This window comes from Bicyclus anynana, chromosome 19, assembly GCF_947172395.1.
Source record: "Bicyclus anynana chromosome 19, ilBicAnyn1.1, whole genome shotgun sequence".
Lineage (NCBI taxonomy): Eukaryota > Metazoa > Arthropoda > Insecta > Lepidoptera > Nymphalidae > Bicyclus > Bicyclus anynana.
In genome coordinates, this window is record NC_069101.1 from 6650460 (window position 1) to 6665214 (window position 14755).

A 14755-nucleotide genomic window follows, 5' to 3' on the forward strand; every position below is an offset into this window, starting at 1 on the left:
TGAGGTTTTCTTACTTGGTCCAGGTCTAGCTGGTGGGAAGCTTCGGCCATGGCTAGTTATCACCCCAAGGACAAAGACGTACTGCAAAGCGATTTAGCGTTCCGGTACGATGTCGTGTAGAAACCGAAAGGGGTGTGGATTTTCATCCTCCTTCTAACAAAACAATCTTAGATTGCATCAACAGTTACCATCGGGTGAGATTGTAGTAGGGCTAACTGATCATCTCATCTCCTTACCCTTATCCCACTTAAGTGGGGTCGGAAAAATATGTCAATCTTTTCCATTCGTCTCTATTACTCGTCAACTCATCATCCACTCCTTATACACACATGTCCTCTTTCACACAATCCAACCATCTCTTCTTTGGCCTTCCTCTCCTCTTATGACCTTCCACTTGCACATTCAACATTTTTCTAGTAATATGACTTTCCTCTCTACGCATTACATGTCCATACCAAGCTAACCTTCTACTCCTCAATTAGTAGGGCTAACTGATAAAGAATAAAAAAAAAAATTACTGAAGCCTGCTACCTCCCAAAGTCACGATTTGCCATGCCTACACCATTGTTCCCTAACGGTATTTATCTATGATAAGAATATGGGCTGAAAAACATTCAGCTTCAATAAAATCACGAAGGTCTGACCATGCCAAGCTCACAATCTTATTATGAACGGAGAGCGAATCGATGTGACTATAAAAAATCTACGCTACATTTTAGGAGTGGTGTAGGTGTTGTCCATATATTAATTTGATTGATGTACTGTTAGTCATTAAGATATGCAGACGATCTCGTTTTCATCGGCGTGTAAAAAATTTAAGAAAGCAGTTTCAAACCACTCTAACAAATGAGAAATTCACTTTTGAACTGGCATATTCTTAAGGTATTATTCGTATTGAAATAGACGTTCGCACTTTTCCTACAAAATAATCACTATTTAAAATTATACGAATGTTTATCTTTAATTATTTCATTTAATCTCAGGTAGGTTATCTCAGCATAATAATGATTGAATTGAGCATTGAAACAAATCAGTGATAACGCAATCTTAGTGAAATTTTATGTAAAAGAATAATAAAAAAAAAACCGATGAACTACTCAGTTCCTTTTGGCTTTTCCCAGTAGATTCTATTTTCGGAACTAATTGTGAGATGAATATCTTAGCATTCCATGGATTCACCGTGCGGGTGCCGGGTCCATCGCGCGGTAGAGAGAAAAACTCCGAGCAGAGTCCTGAACTTGTGACTACAGGAATTCCTTGACGATCGATCAATACTCCCCGTTCTCTGCTCGTGTTGTTCTCCCTGCCTAGACAAATTTGGTAAGATCGTATTAGAGCAGCATTGGATTCTCGTTCTAATATAGAACTAGCTGCACTTCTAGAGAGGCCAAGGTCTTTAAACGAGTTATAGAAAGATTTTGCTGGTAATCCTCTCGCACCTACTTCTACGGCGTACAGACTAACTACATAGCCATTTTTAGTTAGTTCATAATGTTTATTCACTTTTATACTGTGGTCCTTCGGAATGTAAGGCTTCCACGGCACAGTAAGCTCTACAAGTATACTTTTACGTAAGTGTCACTACAAAAAGTCGTAACTTCAAAAGCCCTTGTAAACTTTAACATTACATCATAATCATATCAGCCCAACAAACTAAAACCCGCACCTAACTAACACCTACGGGATAAGAACAATACTGCGCTTTCCGGTGTCGGTCGTCCATTCCAGCTCCTTGGGTCATTCCAGGGCTTGGGAGCGAGGAAACAAACAAGCTAACTTCAAATGAATGGTCGATCGAACGAATTTGAATTCATATGGAATTATCCACACGTGTGTATGATTAATAGTCTCTTTTTTATTAGCTATGTCCATTGGAAATAAAAGAATTTTGAATTTTATTTGATTTAAGTATGTACATACTATAACGGTTTTACATAACAATAAAACCGATCGAAACTCGAAGTATCCTCGTGTATGGAGTTCCTCTCGGGCGCCATTGAGTACGAACCAACAGAAGGATTGGCTTCCGTTGTCTCCATGCTCCGTGCGCCATTTTTCGTGCACGTGGTTTACATTAAGAAACTCAATTGATCGAACCACAATAATAAAATATGCACTATTACCGCTGTATTATTGTATTTGTAAATCGTATAAAATAATATTTTTTAGGAAAATAAGATATTATTTCAAATTTTTTTGTGTACGCGGTGACAGTACACAATGCTATGAGCTAAAATGTCAGTGCTTACACACTGGCTAGCACTATGAAACAACTACACCTCCTTTAGTAGATTGAAGGAACTAGGTATGTATCGATGTTCTGACCATAGAAAGGTAAGGTACACAAATGCGATCTTCAAGACAATGCTGTATGGTTTTCCTCTCGGCACATCAATATATTATTTGTATATTGGTTGTATTGGGGACAATTTTTTTTCCTCTAAAGCCATAAGCATACAAGGTTGAACACTGTTATAAAAATATGATAAGATTGCTTATCTCACTGTGTTTTGGATACAGCGTGGTCCGTAGACTTGGCTCGTGATATGAAAATATACAGATAATCGCGTTTACATAAGAATGTAAACTTAGTTACAGGCAATTGTAAACATTGAAGTAATAGTCGGAAAATATTTGAACATAGTAAGTAAAGTAAGTCTATACTAATAAATCTATACTAATATTAATAATAAGTTTGAGGTGTTATAGGACGTAATCTCTGGATCTACTAAACCGATTTTAAAAATTCTTTTAACACTAGAAAGCCTCGTTATTTGTGAATGTGAACGGCTATATTTTATACCCGTCCTCTCACGGGGTCGAAAACTACGGGGAAGAAATCGCGGGGCGTCGGTTAGCGTACCTTTTAATATAGAGTTAAAGTTAGTGGTATTGTACTAGCGGGTAATCTCCGGATTTACTGAACTGATTTTGAAAATTCTTTAACCTCTGTAAGCTCATGTAATTTGTGAGTTCCTTTGAGAATACGAGGATAACATAGGCTATATATTATTATCATATTCTCAAGGGAATGGGAACTGCGCGGATGAAACTGTGGAGCGTCGGCTAGTAATTAATATATTCTTGAGAGCCTTTAAACGTATATAAGGTTTCTTTCCCCCGGTCTGGGTCTTATCTAATAAATTTTGATGAAAATTTGAAGATAATGGCGCTACACGAGATTTATTTAATTCATCTAAATTTTAACGATTAATATTAATGAAAGAAACAACCGTTTTCTTCTTTAATTGAAATAGGCACACATAGCCCAGAATCCTTGTGGGCACAGGTCCATTCTAGGGTGGGCACGGTCCACCCGCCCCACCCTGTGTATGTAATAGAAGATAATACGGCACGGGTATGTAATAGAAGATAATATTTAAGTTAAATAGATTTATAACAAACTTTAAATTCAATTTTTTTTTCTAAGATTTAACTAAGCAAATACCTACCTAGTATTTTCATATTTCACTTGGGAAACACTATTTTCTTCTGAAATTTTTCCGTAATTATTGTGTTTGACCTTTCTCAACTTTTTTTTAATTTTAAGAACAGCCAAGTCTCCATGGCCATTTCACAGTGATTTACCTATCCCAAAACAATCACCGTCTTATTGTTACTTAGTCGACTTAACAATGGATTAATTCGTTTATTTCCTTTACTTGCAGCTGCCCGTTAAAACAATTTAGTCAATTAAACAATTCCCTTGAACGATTGGTACCATTTTCATTGATTATCTGTAACACTTACCTAAATTCGAAAATTACTTTAGATAGGCTACCACAGAAATTTTTATTAGATAGATATATTATTCAACTCATTAACCAACAAAAATAGGCTTTAGACCATTTAAAGGTTGTTTTTTTAATCAGGTACCTATGATCCATAAACAAGTCTATATTTAAAACGATTTATAGAATGTACATAAATACATGTATGTATGCATGTAAGAATAATTTTTTTGTTTGTACGCCTTAGGTTTTCGTGTTTTTAAATGATTATTTTCTTAGAAAATAAGATATTTGTAAATAATTTCTATGTTACAACTAACAAGTCCGAGATGCCTGGATGGCTAGGCAAAGATAACCTTGAATTTAAATGATAATAATCATTTAAATCAGTCAATCAGTGACTGCTTGAAATAGCTTTATGTAGCATTTTCTCATTCATTAATCATCCTTCATACATTAGAAACAACTCCACTAAGTCTAAAAAATAGGATAGCCATAAGCACAACATAATATAGCGCTAAAAATTACGCATGCCATGCCATGAGCCATCTATAATAAATATTGATCTACCGACGCAGGAAAAATAGAAGACACCCAATATTTTGGGTAGGTATACAAAGACCTTGTTCTGCCCTAAATGGTCGCACCGGTCAGGTTCAGTGAGTCGCTCAAATGACAAAGAAATTAATTAGTCACCTCAGACAGGTCTGGATTTTTAGTATTCTTATACTCGCATATGCAATCAAGTGTTTTTGTGTTGAATCCGTACCAATTTTTCACTTTTAATTATAAAGATTATTTATTTCTGATGCAACTATTGGCATTGGTTGGTTGGTTGCTTCGACAATTACCTATCATGAATTTTTTCAAATTTCTTAAAGGCATGTATGTATGTTTGTCCCCTCATATCTCAAAGACTAAGTAAGATTACAAACATATTTTTAAATTGGTCTATCGATAACTTTAAGGATAAGGTTACTTAGGGAGCAGTGCAAGCTTTATCAAAGTCGGTTCAGTAGGTGTGTTAAATTTTACAAATAATTCTTTTTCAAACTTTTCGAACGAAGTTGCCAGACCCAAAGAAAGAAGACACTTAGGTAAAGTAGATAGGCACATAACTACCTTACTCGGGAATTTGTTTTGTAGGTTTTAAGTAAATTATATTTACACATCAAGTTTACTTGGGTAGATATTTACCGATCTTGGAAACCTTTTAATACAATATCTCTCTCCAGCCTCTTCATTAACAGTTTCCGTATAAGTAGCCTGCTTAAATAATCTAGAGCCTTAGCCATGTGGCACTTCGATTCTTTTTCTACAAACGATAACGCTTCGAAAACTAGAAAAATTTACGGGAATGACATTTGCTATCGACAGATCACGTGATCAAGATCTGTCATTCCCATGCATTTTTCTAGTTATGGAAGCGTTTGCGATCGTAGAAATAGAATCGTCGTGCTTCACACAGGTCCGGGTTGCTATGTAGATCTATTATTATTGGTATATCCTGAGTGGCGTGCACAACGTTTTTTTTCATGCACTATTTAGGTACAAATTGCACAAAATCGAAAATTCCTCCTCCAAAACAAGTACGTAATGAAACCTTAGGGTATGCATTGCGTTTATGAATCTATGAAGTACACCCAACTATCTAAAATACAGGATATCTTTATGGACTACCCGCGCTGACCGTTACCAAGGGGGACGAAACCACATATAAACCTTCCTTTTCCAAAGAACCAAAGTTACTGACATAGCTCAGCGAGTCGCGAAGCTGAAGTGGCAATGGGCAGGCCTCATAGTTCAAAGAGCCGAAGGACGTTGGGCGAGGACATCAAGCGGGTTACAGGGAGCCCCTGGATGCTGGTGGCTCCAGACCGTTTTATTTGGAAGTCCATGAAAGAGGCCTATGTCTAGCAGTGGACTTCCATCGGCTGATAATAATGATGATGATGTGTGATGAATCATTATATAATATTAATGAAGCGAAGTCATTTTATGTACCTACCCTTATTAAAAACCATGTGCACGCCACTGTTATACATACAAAACGAATAAGTAACATTTTAATCTGTTCCCAGTACAGTTTGTTAGACAATTTGACGAGCGTGAAGTAATAAGTCTTGTGCTCCTGTAATTAACTAACGGTGCATACTAGATTGTACCGTTTGCTATAAATGTACATCACTCAGCTTCGTGCAACGTTTACTCTCGATGTTTTGTGTTAGTTTACAATGTTTCTGTGTGAAGCATAATCTATATTAATATTATAAAGCTGAAGAGTTTGTTTGTTTGTTTGAATGCACCAATCTCAAGAACTACTGGTCCGATTTGAAAATCTCGTTCTGTGTTAGATAGCCCATTTATCGAGGAAGGCTATAGGCTATAATATATTATCCCCGTTATACTACGGGAACGGGAACCACGCGGGTGAAACCGCGCGGCGTCAGCTAGTCTATATAAATAATAATTTATTGCTGTTCGTTTGTCTCATTAAAACTCGCGAAAGTGTGATCCGAATTAGCAGATTTTGGTTTTGAAATATTTGTTGTAGTCCAGGCAAGATTTTAGTGAGAAAATATGTAAAAAGGATAGAAATAGTGTAGGGGGTACCGGGTAGGGAAGACGGGTAGAGTGGTTTCCTTTTGCGAAACTGTGATGGAGAAGGAGAAAGCCGCTGAGAAGCCGAGAGCGAGCTGCCCCAGTTTAGAGACGGCGACGGAGGAGCGTCCCAGGACTGTCTGTCCAGCTCCTGTAAAGGTTGCCATTGGCGGTCAATTATTGTGCTACAGAAACGTGAAAATAATTGACCGTTGTCAATAAGTGGCACGTCGATTTTCTTTCTATGATCGCAAATGCTTCGAAATGCTGGTTTAAAAAAAAGAGTTAAGGAAAAAGTAAGTCCACATAAGTTAAAGCGAAGTATGAAGTTAGTGTATATTTTTCTCGGTATAAATAAGAAATAATGTTCCCATGTAGCCAGTCAGTAAGTTTCGTGGCAATCCTTTGTAAAATACTACTATTATTAAGTACTAAAGATCACGCTCGAAAAGTTGTCATGGAGCTATCTGGTGACGGGAGACATGGTTTTCGCATTTCTATCCGCTCCTGAGTAATTGAAGTATGCAATTTCGATTAACATTTACATTTGTCAAAATTAAAATGAAGTAGTAAGTCCTAGATATTATATAGTGCGTGTAATTTGGGTATTTTAAATTCACACCTACTTTCATAAGTAGGTATTCAAATAAAGATACGATAAGATATGTTAACAACTATAAAAAAATTATATTGAATTCTAAAGAATTGCTTTTATGTAGGTATTTGAAACGAGGTTCATGATAACTGACAAAAAAGAGAAGTCAAGTGTAAATTAAATGGCACATTAAGTGGGTTCTATATTTTATTGTACGACACATTTCACGTAGGGAGTGTATTATGTATGATAAGGTAATTTTATAAAAATATTTTGTATTGTTTACAGAATTCTTCGATATAGTCCATATTATGTAACGTCCAGTGGATTGACCACGAATGAGATGGAAAGATGATATTGTCAACTGAAGTTCAACAGTCCCCAAAAGAAAGAATTTTGGGAAGATAACGGAGGCTACTATAGATATGTTTCCTGTGCTATATTATAAGAAAAGCTAAGAAGAAGAGCCAATAGTGCTCAACTAATTGCAAACTTGAAGAGGCAATAGGCGGGAAATAGTTCAAAGAACGTTGAATTTGCAAATCTTACAATAGGCTTATGTTCTGGTATGGACGCCTATCGACTAATCAAGAATTGATGATGATGAAGACTCTAGAAGGAGAGGTAAGTAGGTAACCTAAAAGCGATTGATTGTAGTGGGTTTTCAATGTTCCCCACCGATCTCTCAAAACATTCTATGTACCTACGTAGATAGGTAGATATAGTAGTGTCGTACCTATATACCCTTTTGTATTGTAAGCAATCCAATAGAAAACCAATCATCGTGCTCTGCTCAATAGACCATGTCTAGTACACATTATAAGGTGGACTGTTGCTTATTTTCCCATTTAAAGACTACCATTTAATATCAAAGTAGGTACACAGCAGCTGTGACTTGCTCTAGGTTCATAGTGATAATCAATTATTATCTATGATTTGATTTTAGGGTTCCGTAGATATAAAAAGGAAATAAACTGAATTCTTAAACACTTTGTTGTCAGTCTGTCTATCAAGACCCTATGTTTCATAAAAGCGGGAAAGTAACGAGTTGAAATTAACACCACAACATACCTACTCAGGGTCCCCTGAACCTGTGAAAAACTAAACATTTAAGTAAACGTAAACGTATGGCGAAAAACACGTAGGTACCGATATATATATTTCGACACTCAAGAGAATCAAAATTTATCTTCTATAGATACTAATATTATAAATAGGTAAAGATTGTATATGCTATATTTTATTCCAGTATTCTCTAAGGAAGGACGTACGCGAGTGAAACCGCGGGTCGTCGGTATTATTTAAGTATGTTTGTAATTATGTGTTAGGTATAAATATTAATGCTTACTCCTAATTACAGCAAATAGATTACACTTGCTGGACCAAGTGTCTATGACTAGGAAGTGGGTTAACTGTTATCGAAAGTTAAATAGCTTTATGGTCAATTGCTTGTAACATACTTACGGCCTAATGCCATTGAACTTCTAGAAAATTATTCATAGAAACAACAGCTGTCTTTGTTAATAAATATTCGATTTTTTTACTTTATATTAGGCAAAACGCAATGCTATCAATTAGATAAATACCTATCAATTCCTAGTCTGAATTTTGATTTAATCATTTCAATTCAATCCTACCTTCCTGCATAAAAAAATGTATGAAGACAAAATCGTAAATTATTATAATTATAACATCTATGCAATAAAATTCATCAATATTCGGTAGTTAAAATAATTATGATTATCACTTGGTCCTAGTATTATATTAAAAAACAACAGAATGTAATATTAATAATTTTAAAAAACGAAAGTTCAAACTTAGCTATACCATGTTTTGTTTTCCCGCGCTTGATTGTAATTGGTCAATTCAATCTAACTATAGACAAGGTTATGTTTTACTTTTCACATTGCATTTGTTCATAGCTCTAGAATCTTGTTTATTTATTCGACTTTTTAAAAAAAAATCCTTTTGTTAGTTAATGTCCCAATACATCACGCATTAGAATAACTTAAATAATGTCCTATATTGATTTATTGACATTCCTAAAAATATGTGGAAGGACTTTAGCATTTTACCCTCGGAGGACTGCCAAGTACTTAGTTTTTATTATTGTCGCTGGTGCTGGTCTGCCATTTGTGTCACTGTCAATCATGACTGTCAATTTGTCATTAATGTCATAACAATTTTAATGGGATCATTCGGCAGTAAAATTTCACGATCAACGAAAATGGCTAACTCTACAGAAATAATACAATTTATTAAATATACTATTTCCCAAGATAAAGTGGTTGTGTTCTCAAAAACATATTGCCCATACTGTCACCTAGCTAAAGAAGTAAGATGTTCTGAAATATAGGTTATAATTTGTTTAGGTTTAAGTTTAATCTTTGTAATCAGAAAAGATCATCTTGTTTTTATGTTTAACTAACTTTATCCTATCTCGTTGTCTTAGTTTTATGTAATATCTAAACATTAAACGTAAATTACAAAGGTTCATCTCGATTTTTACATAAATACTTTTTTTTTCAGGTTTTTGGAAAAGTTAAGCAACCGATTAAAGTAATCGAATTAGACGAGCGTGATGATGGACCAGCCATTCAAGAAAATCTAGCGCAAATATCTGGAATCAGGACCGTAAGTTATTTACCAAGTAATCTTAAAGTCTAAGCTATGAGTCATTCCATATATTTTTTTTGTATGATGTCATTATTGTTGTGCAATCTTGTGTGTTGATATGTGACTTGACACAAATTGTTTATAGACAACTTTTTTAACAGGACATAGTGCACAAACTTTTAACTACTGCAATTAATTTTTACTGACTTGTATTATTTCCCAAAGTAACATTCATTGAAATATAAAGAATACAAAAGAAACAATCATATTGCATGTTTTAAGGCAGTAGTAATCCATAATTATAATATACAGTGTAAACTCTTTAAAGGACTACATTTAATGGCATTATAGAGAGTTGCTGTTAAATGGAAAGAAGAAAAATATATGGGTAAAACTTTTTCGTCAATACACAGTGATTTTTTCAAGCCATGTTTACAGTTTGTGAGCAACTAAGAATATGATAATGTATTAAATCCATAACCTCTGCTGCTTAGTAATGGTCAAGAACGGTCTTTATGAGCAATTCCAATTTGTATACAAAAGAAGGAATTTCTTAGAAAGTTTTATTTGCATGATGCCAACTGTCAAATTTATTATGGGCTGGGATAATAAAGCAGTAAACTACACAGCTGCAGGGTTTTCACTAATTTTGGCAACTTAAAAGGGCAACTTAAAACTAGCAGACACCTGCTACTTTGTCAATGTGAAATTTAGTTTTTCACAAATCCCCCGAGAACCATAGATTTTTCTGGGATGAAAAGTAGCCTATGTGTTAATCCAAAGTAAAATCTATTTCTATTCCAAATTTCACCTAAATTGGTTCAGTAGTTGCGCCGATCCAAACAAACTTTCGAGTTTATAATATCATAAGAATAGGATAATATTAGTAATACATACAGGCTTTATAGGGTTCAATATACATTGTATCTGAATTTTTTTTGGTCAATAATATATTTACTAATTTGATCCATAGGAAAATTTATCAATATTTATACTAATATTACACAGAGGTAAAGATTTTGAAATTGTAGGCGATAATCTAAACTAATTTTGGAAATTGTTTAGATTATTGATTGTAATTTAATATCTAAACTGATTTTGGAATTACTTTTACCAATGAAAGCTATGTTACTTGTGAATGTCATTGTCTATCTTTTATCACCATATTCAAACAGGAACAGGATATATGCAGTTCATACAGCAGGGTGTCTGCTAATCATGAATATTTTGCCTGGAAACAAGAGATACAGTAAGCCCCATCTGTTAGAATTTTGTTGCAACATGCTGTCAGATGAAGCATATTTTGTTGCAACAAACCACAAGTGATGCCATCTGTATTTGCTTCTGAATCATACCTCAGAATTTAATTGAATCAGTATTTTTTTTACTTGTTTTGTATACTACTATACTAATATTATAAAGAGGAAAGATTTCATTACTTGTTTTGTATGAATTAAATAGGCCCTGAAATTACTGAACCGATTTGGTAAATTCTTTCACTGTTGGGAAGATACACTATAGGCTATATTATACTATTCAAAAAATAGGCATCCTTCCTAAAACTTCAATAATGTACTCCATAATGTATCCCAGGTGTAAAAAATTAAATGTAAAAAATGTTGAGTAGGGATAGGGTAGGGTAGGGGTAGAGTAGGGGTAGGGTGGGAGTAAAAAAGGGGTTGGTAATGAGTCAAAGCGAAGCTTGACAGAGTCTGCTAGTATATTATATATGAATAGTTTTTAATCAATATAAAATAATACATACCTACAAACTACATACCACAATAATAATTCATTTTTACCTTATCAGTATTTTGACCCAGTTATTGTTTTTGTGGTTTGTGTGGCAGACATTTGGCATTTACTCATTAATTATTACCAATTCATTTTAGTAAAATTATATAGAAGCGTGGGAGAAAAATGTTGTATACTTTAATAATTTAAGCTGAAAAGTTTGTTTCATTGAATACACTAGTTTCAGAAACTACTGGTTTATTTTTGTGTCTGCAATACAAAAATGCAAGCTGATTATAGAAGGTTCAATGCAACTTTTCAATAAATGTTTTTGTATTATTTTAAAATCAGTTTCAGCAAATATGCTTCTTACCCAAAAGCATCAAAATTAGATCAGTTTCAGAGTGTTTGCTAGATCAATAAATAGCAAACACTATTTACAGATTAATCTACAGATTCCGCAGGGTTTGTGTAAAACAGAATTTTACGTGAAAGAGTCGCGAGTATATAGTCATATCCTACTAATACAATAAACGCGAAAGTTTGTATGGATGTTTGGATGTTTGTTACTCTTTAATGGCGCTACTACTGAAGCGATTTGGCTAAAATTTGGATACTCTGGATTAACACATAGGCTTCTTTTTATCCCGAAAAAATCCATGGTTTCCAGAGATTTGCGAAAACTGATGATTTTAATAATATGAATGTTTGTTACTCTGTCACGCCTCGACTACTTAACCGAATTAGCTGAAATTTGGTATTGAGATATATTATAGCATAGATTAACACATACTTTTTATCCCGGAAAAATCCATGGTTCCCGAGGTATTTCTGAAAAACTAAATTTCACGCGGACGAAGTCGCAGGCGTCCGCTAGTTTCCTATATGTTTTTTAAATAACCTATATTTTTGTCATTTGTTTTCAGGTCCCACAAGTGTTTATCAATGGTACCTGTGTTGGAGGTGGATCAGATGTCAAGCAGTTGTATGATTCTGGAAAACTCCAACCCATGCTTATTGGATAATTCTAGAAAATACTATATTATAATGAGTTTACAAAATTATAGTACATACTACATACCTACATAACGTCACAATAAAAAATGTTATAATGTAATTAAATTTATGCAAAGATAATTTTATAAATCTATAGTTTGTGTTGTGCTTACTTTAAATTTTCTTTACCGTGCTTCCATAATATTCTTTTATCCATTCAAAATGGTGTTAATTTTAAAAAATACAAGTACATTATTTATTTCTTCTTGTAAAATTTTATTTTGAGCTTTTTGAAATAAAAATTGTTTATTTATGTATTTGGAGTTTAAATTTATAAATTTAATATAAGCGTGAAAAATATGATGTAAGTAATGTTTATTATAGTATAAAGTATTATACTACAGTGAAAAATATTAATTCATCGCCACAATCTCAATATAAATATAATAGGAATTGATTTTAATCCGAGGGTCCACCTTGAATAAATATAGGTACCTATTTGAAAAAATCGTGATATGAAGTGAAATGTATGCATAAAAACCAGATGTCTACAGAAATGTTAGTAAAAACAAACCTAACCGTATAACTGTAACAGAATATCTTTTGAATAAAGAATGTACTCTGACTAATTAATCTGCTTATATTTTGATTGAGCAAAGTTACGTAAACACGCAAATAGTGTGAACACGATCATAATAATTATTATGTAAATGACGCAAAGCCTGTTACTTATCCCCTTGACGGCCGTGAGGGCTAAAATCGGCCCGAATTAATTCTAGAGATTCCTCCATAAATCCTTCAGAAGAAGTCACTCGTCCCCCACCCTAAACGCTTTATTACGCACACGGGGAAACATAAGGCTCACTCAAGGCTACTACGCGCTTAGGGGTCGGCACGTTAGTACGTAGCTGTTATATATCCTATGTCATTGATGAAAGCGTCCTTTTTCCGTTACTCAATACGCAGCCCTTATTGAGGTACTACGCGTGCGAACGAGAAAGAAAGCTACAGTCGCTGCCCTAGACGCCCTTGCAGATTCGCGCGCCCGCCGCTAGTAGGCGCTCGAGTCCGCCCTAACAACACGCTTTAATATCTTATTTTGTATCAGGCTTGTGTAAACAAACCCGTTTGTGTATTAAATTTTGGAAATGTGTGGTTCAATTGTCGCTCAGTGGTCTTTAGACTCGTTTTTTAGATGCTCGCCAAATGAACTTGTGTTGTGCTTTGAAATGCGAATGAAACGGAGCTTAAGGTGAGCACAATAGTACAAAACGCTCTCATACTTCAGCGTACTTGTCTTTATAATGATTTGTCTGCGCTTTTTAAGTATCTGGCGCCTGAATGCTTATTGTGGCCTTTTGTTTTTGAATATAGAACAATACGACAATTAGACTTTAGAGAACATGTTTTATTTGCATTATTTTTATTTTAAGAAATTTTTTAGTTTCCATCACAAGCATATACGAATAATACATGGTCCAATTTATTAATCTTATACCTTAATATCGGGCGAGGTTTGCAAGCAAAATGTTGGCTTGCATTACGTTAAGTAGGAATATAAAAATATTTAATAACAGTAAAAATACCTGTGTATTAATGCGTATCTAATTAACATGTTGTAGATTATGTTTCTATTAATAGGTCTACCTGCTAATTTTGTTGCTGCTAAAGCGACGTAAGCAGCCTTAGGCTAAATTTTTGCAAAAATATTAGAGTTGCTTATCAAAATCGGTTTACTGAATCATCAAGTTTCGATGAATGACGGTAAATCCTTTATTATCAATATTAAATATCAGTGAGAATATAAAACGAGTATTTGCAAAAATAATAGATAACATAATATTCTTATGAAGCATATTAAAAAACATTATTAGAAAAAACTGTATCCTGAATTGTCGAGCTTAACATAAGAGTACCTACATACATATATTATATACTTAACTAAGTATGCAGATACTTACTAAGGAAAGAAAAAAAGATCAGGGCAACGAAACGGTCGTTACGTTTGCTTCCGTAGTCAAAAGATTCCGATGGCGAAGTTGCGAAAGGCACGACGTAAGCTGAATTCATATTTATGAGCCACGTACAGACTTGATCTCTAATTTGTGTTACAAAGTAAGCATTTGAAACGAACGACTTTACTGTTTACGAAAAACTCGCATCGTAAACGATACCGGCTGAATGTTACGAGTACGGGGCTTTAGGCTGCCAGTCCACCGAAGCGGAAATATATTAAACAATAGGCACAAAATCTCCGCTCCTCTTAAGTGGACAGGGATTAATTTAAAAATTCATATAAAACCGGTACCAAGAGTAGCGGGGAAACGGAGGTGAAATAAATTAAAATAACATTTATTTATTTAACATAGTCTGCCACTCCACTCCGCATTTCTTGCTCACTTCGCTCCTCTTCGCTGGACAAACACAGTACAGTAAAAGCTCATTATTCGCGGGGGATACGTTCTCTAAATGTGTCGCGAAT

At 34.3% G+C, this 14755-nt stretch overlaps 1 protein-coding gene across 1 annotated transcript; it reads left to right on the forward strand.

The window, feature by feature from the left end:
* The first annotated feature begins 9087 nt into the window (after positions 1 to 9087).
* LOC112049106 (uncharacterized) lies at positions 9088 to 12590 on the forward strand. The gene is made up of 3 exons (XM_024086874.2): positions 9088 to 9262; positions 9457 to 9561; positions 12204 to 12590. The coding sequence occupies exons 1-3, from the start codon at positions 9116 to 9118 to the stop codon at positions 12300 to 12302; spliced, it is 351 nt and encodes a 116-aa protein (XP_023942642.2). The 5' UTR covers positions 9088 to 9115; the 3' UTR covers positions 12303 to 12590.
* The last annotated feature ends 2165 nt before the right edge of the window (positions 12591 to 14755 follow it).

Bases quoted from the DNA above. Each gene is read 5' to 3' on its own strand.
- LOC112049106 (XM_024086874.2), top strand. From the start codon at position 9,116: ATGGGATCATTCGGCAGTAAAATTTCACGATCAACGAAAATGGCTAAC. The intron at 9,263-9,456 runs GTAAGATGTTCT...TTTTTTTTTCAG, and splicing joins ACTGTCACCTAGCTAAAGAA to GTTTTTGGAAAAGTTAAGCA. The intron at 9,562-12,203 runs GTAAGTTATTTA...ATTTGTTTTCAG, and splicing joins AAATATCTGGAATCAGGACC to GTCCCACAAGTGTTTATCAA.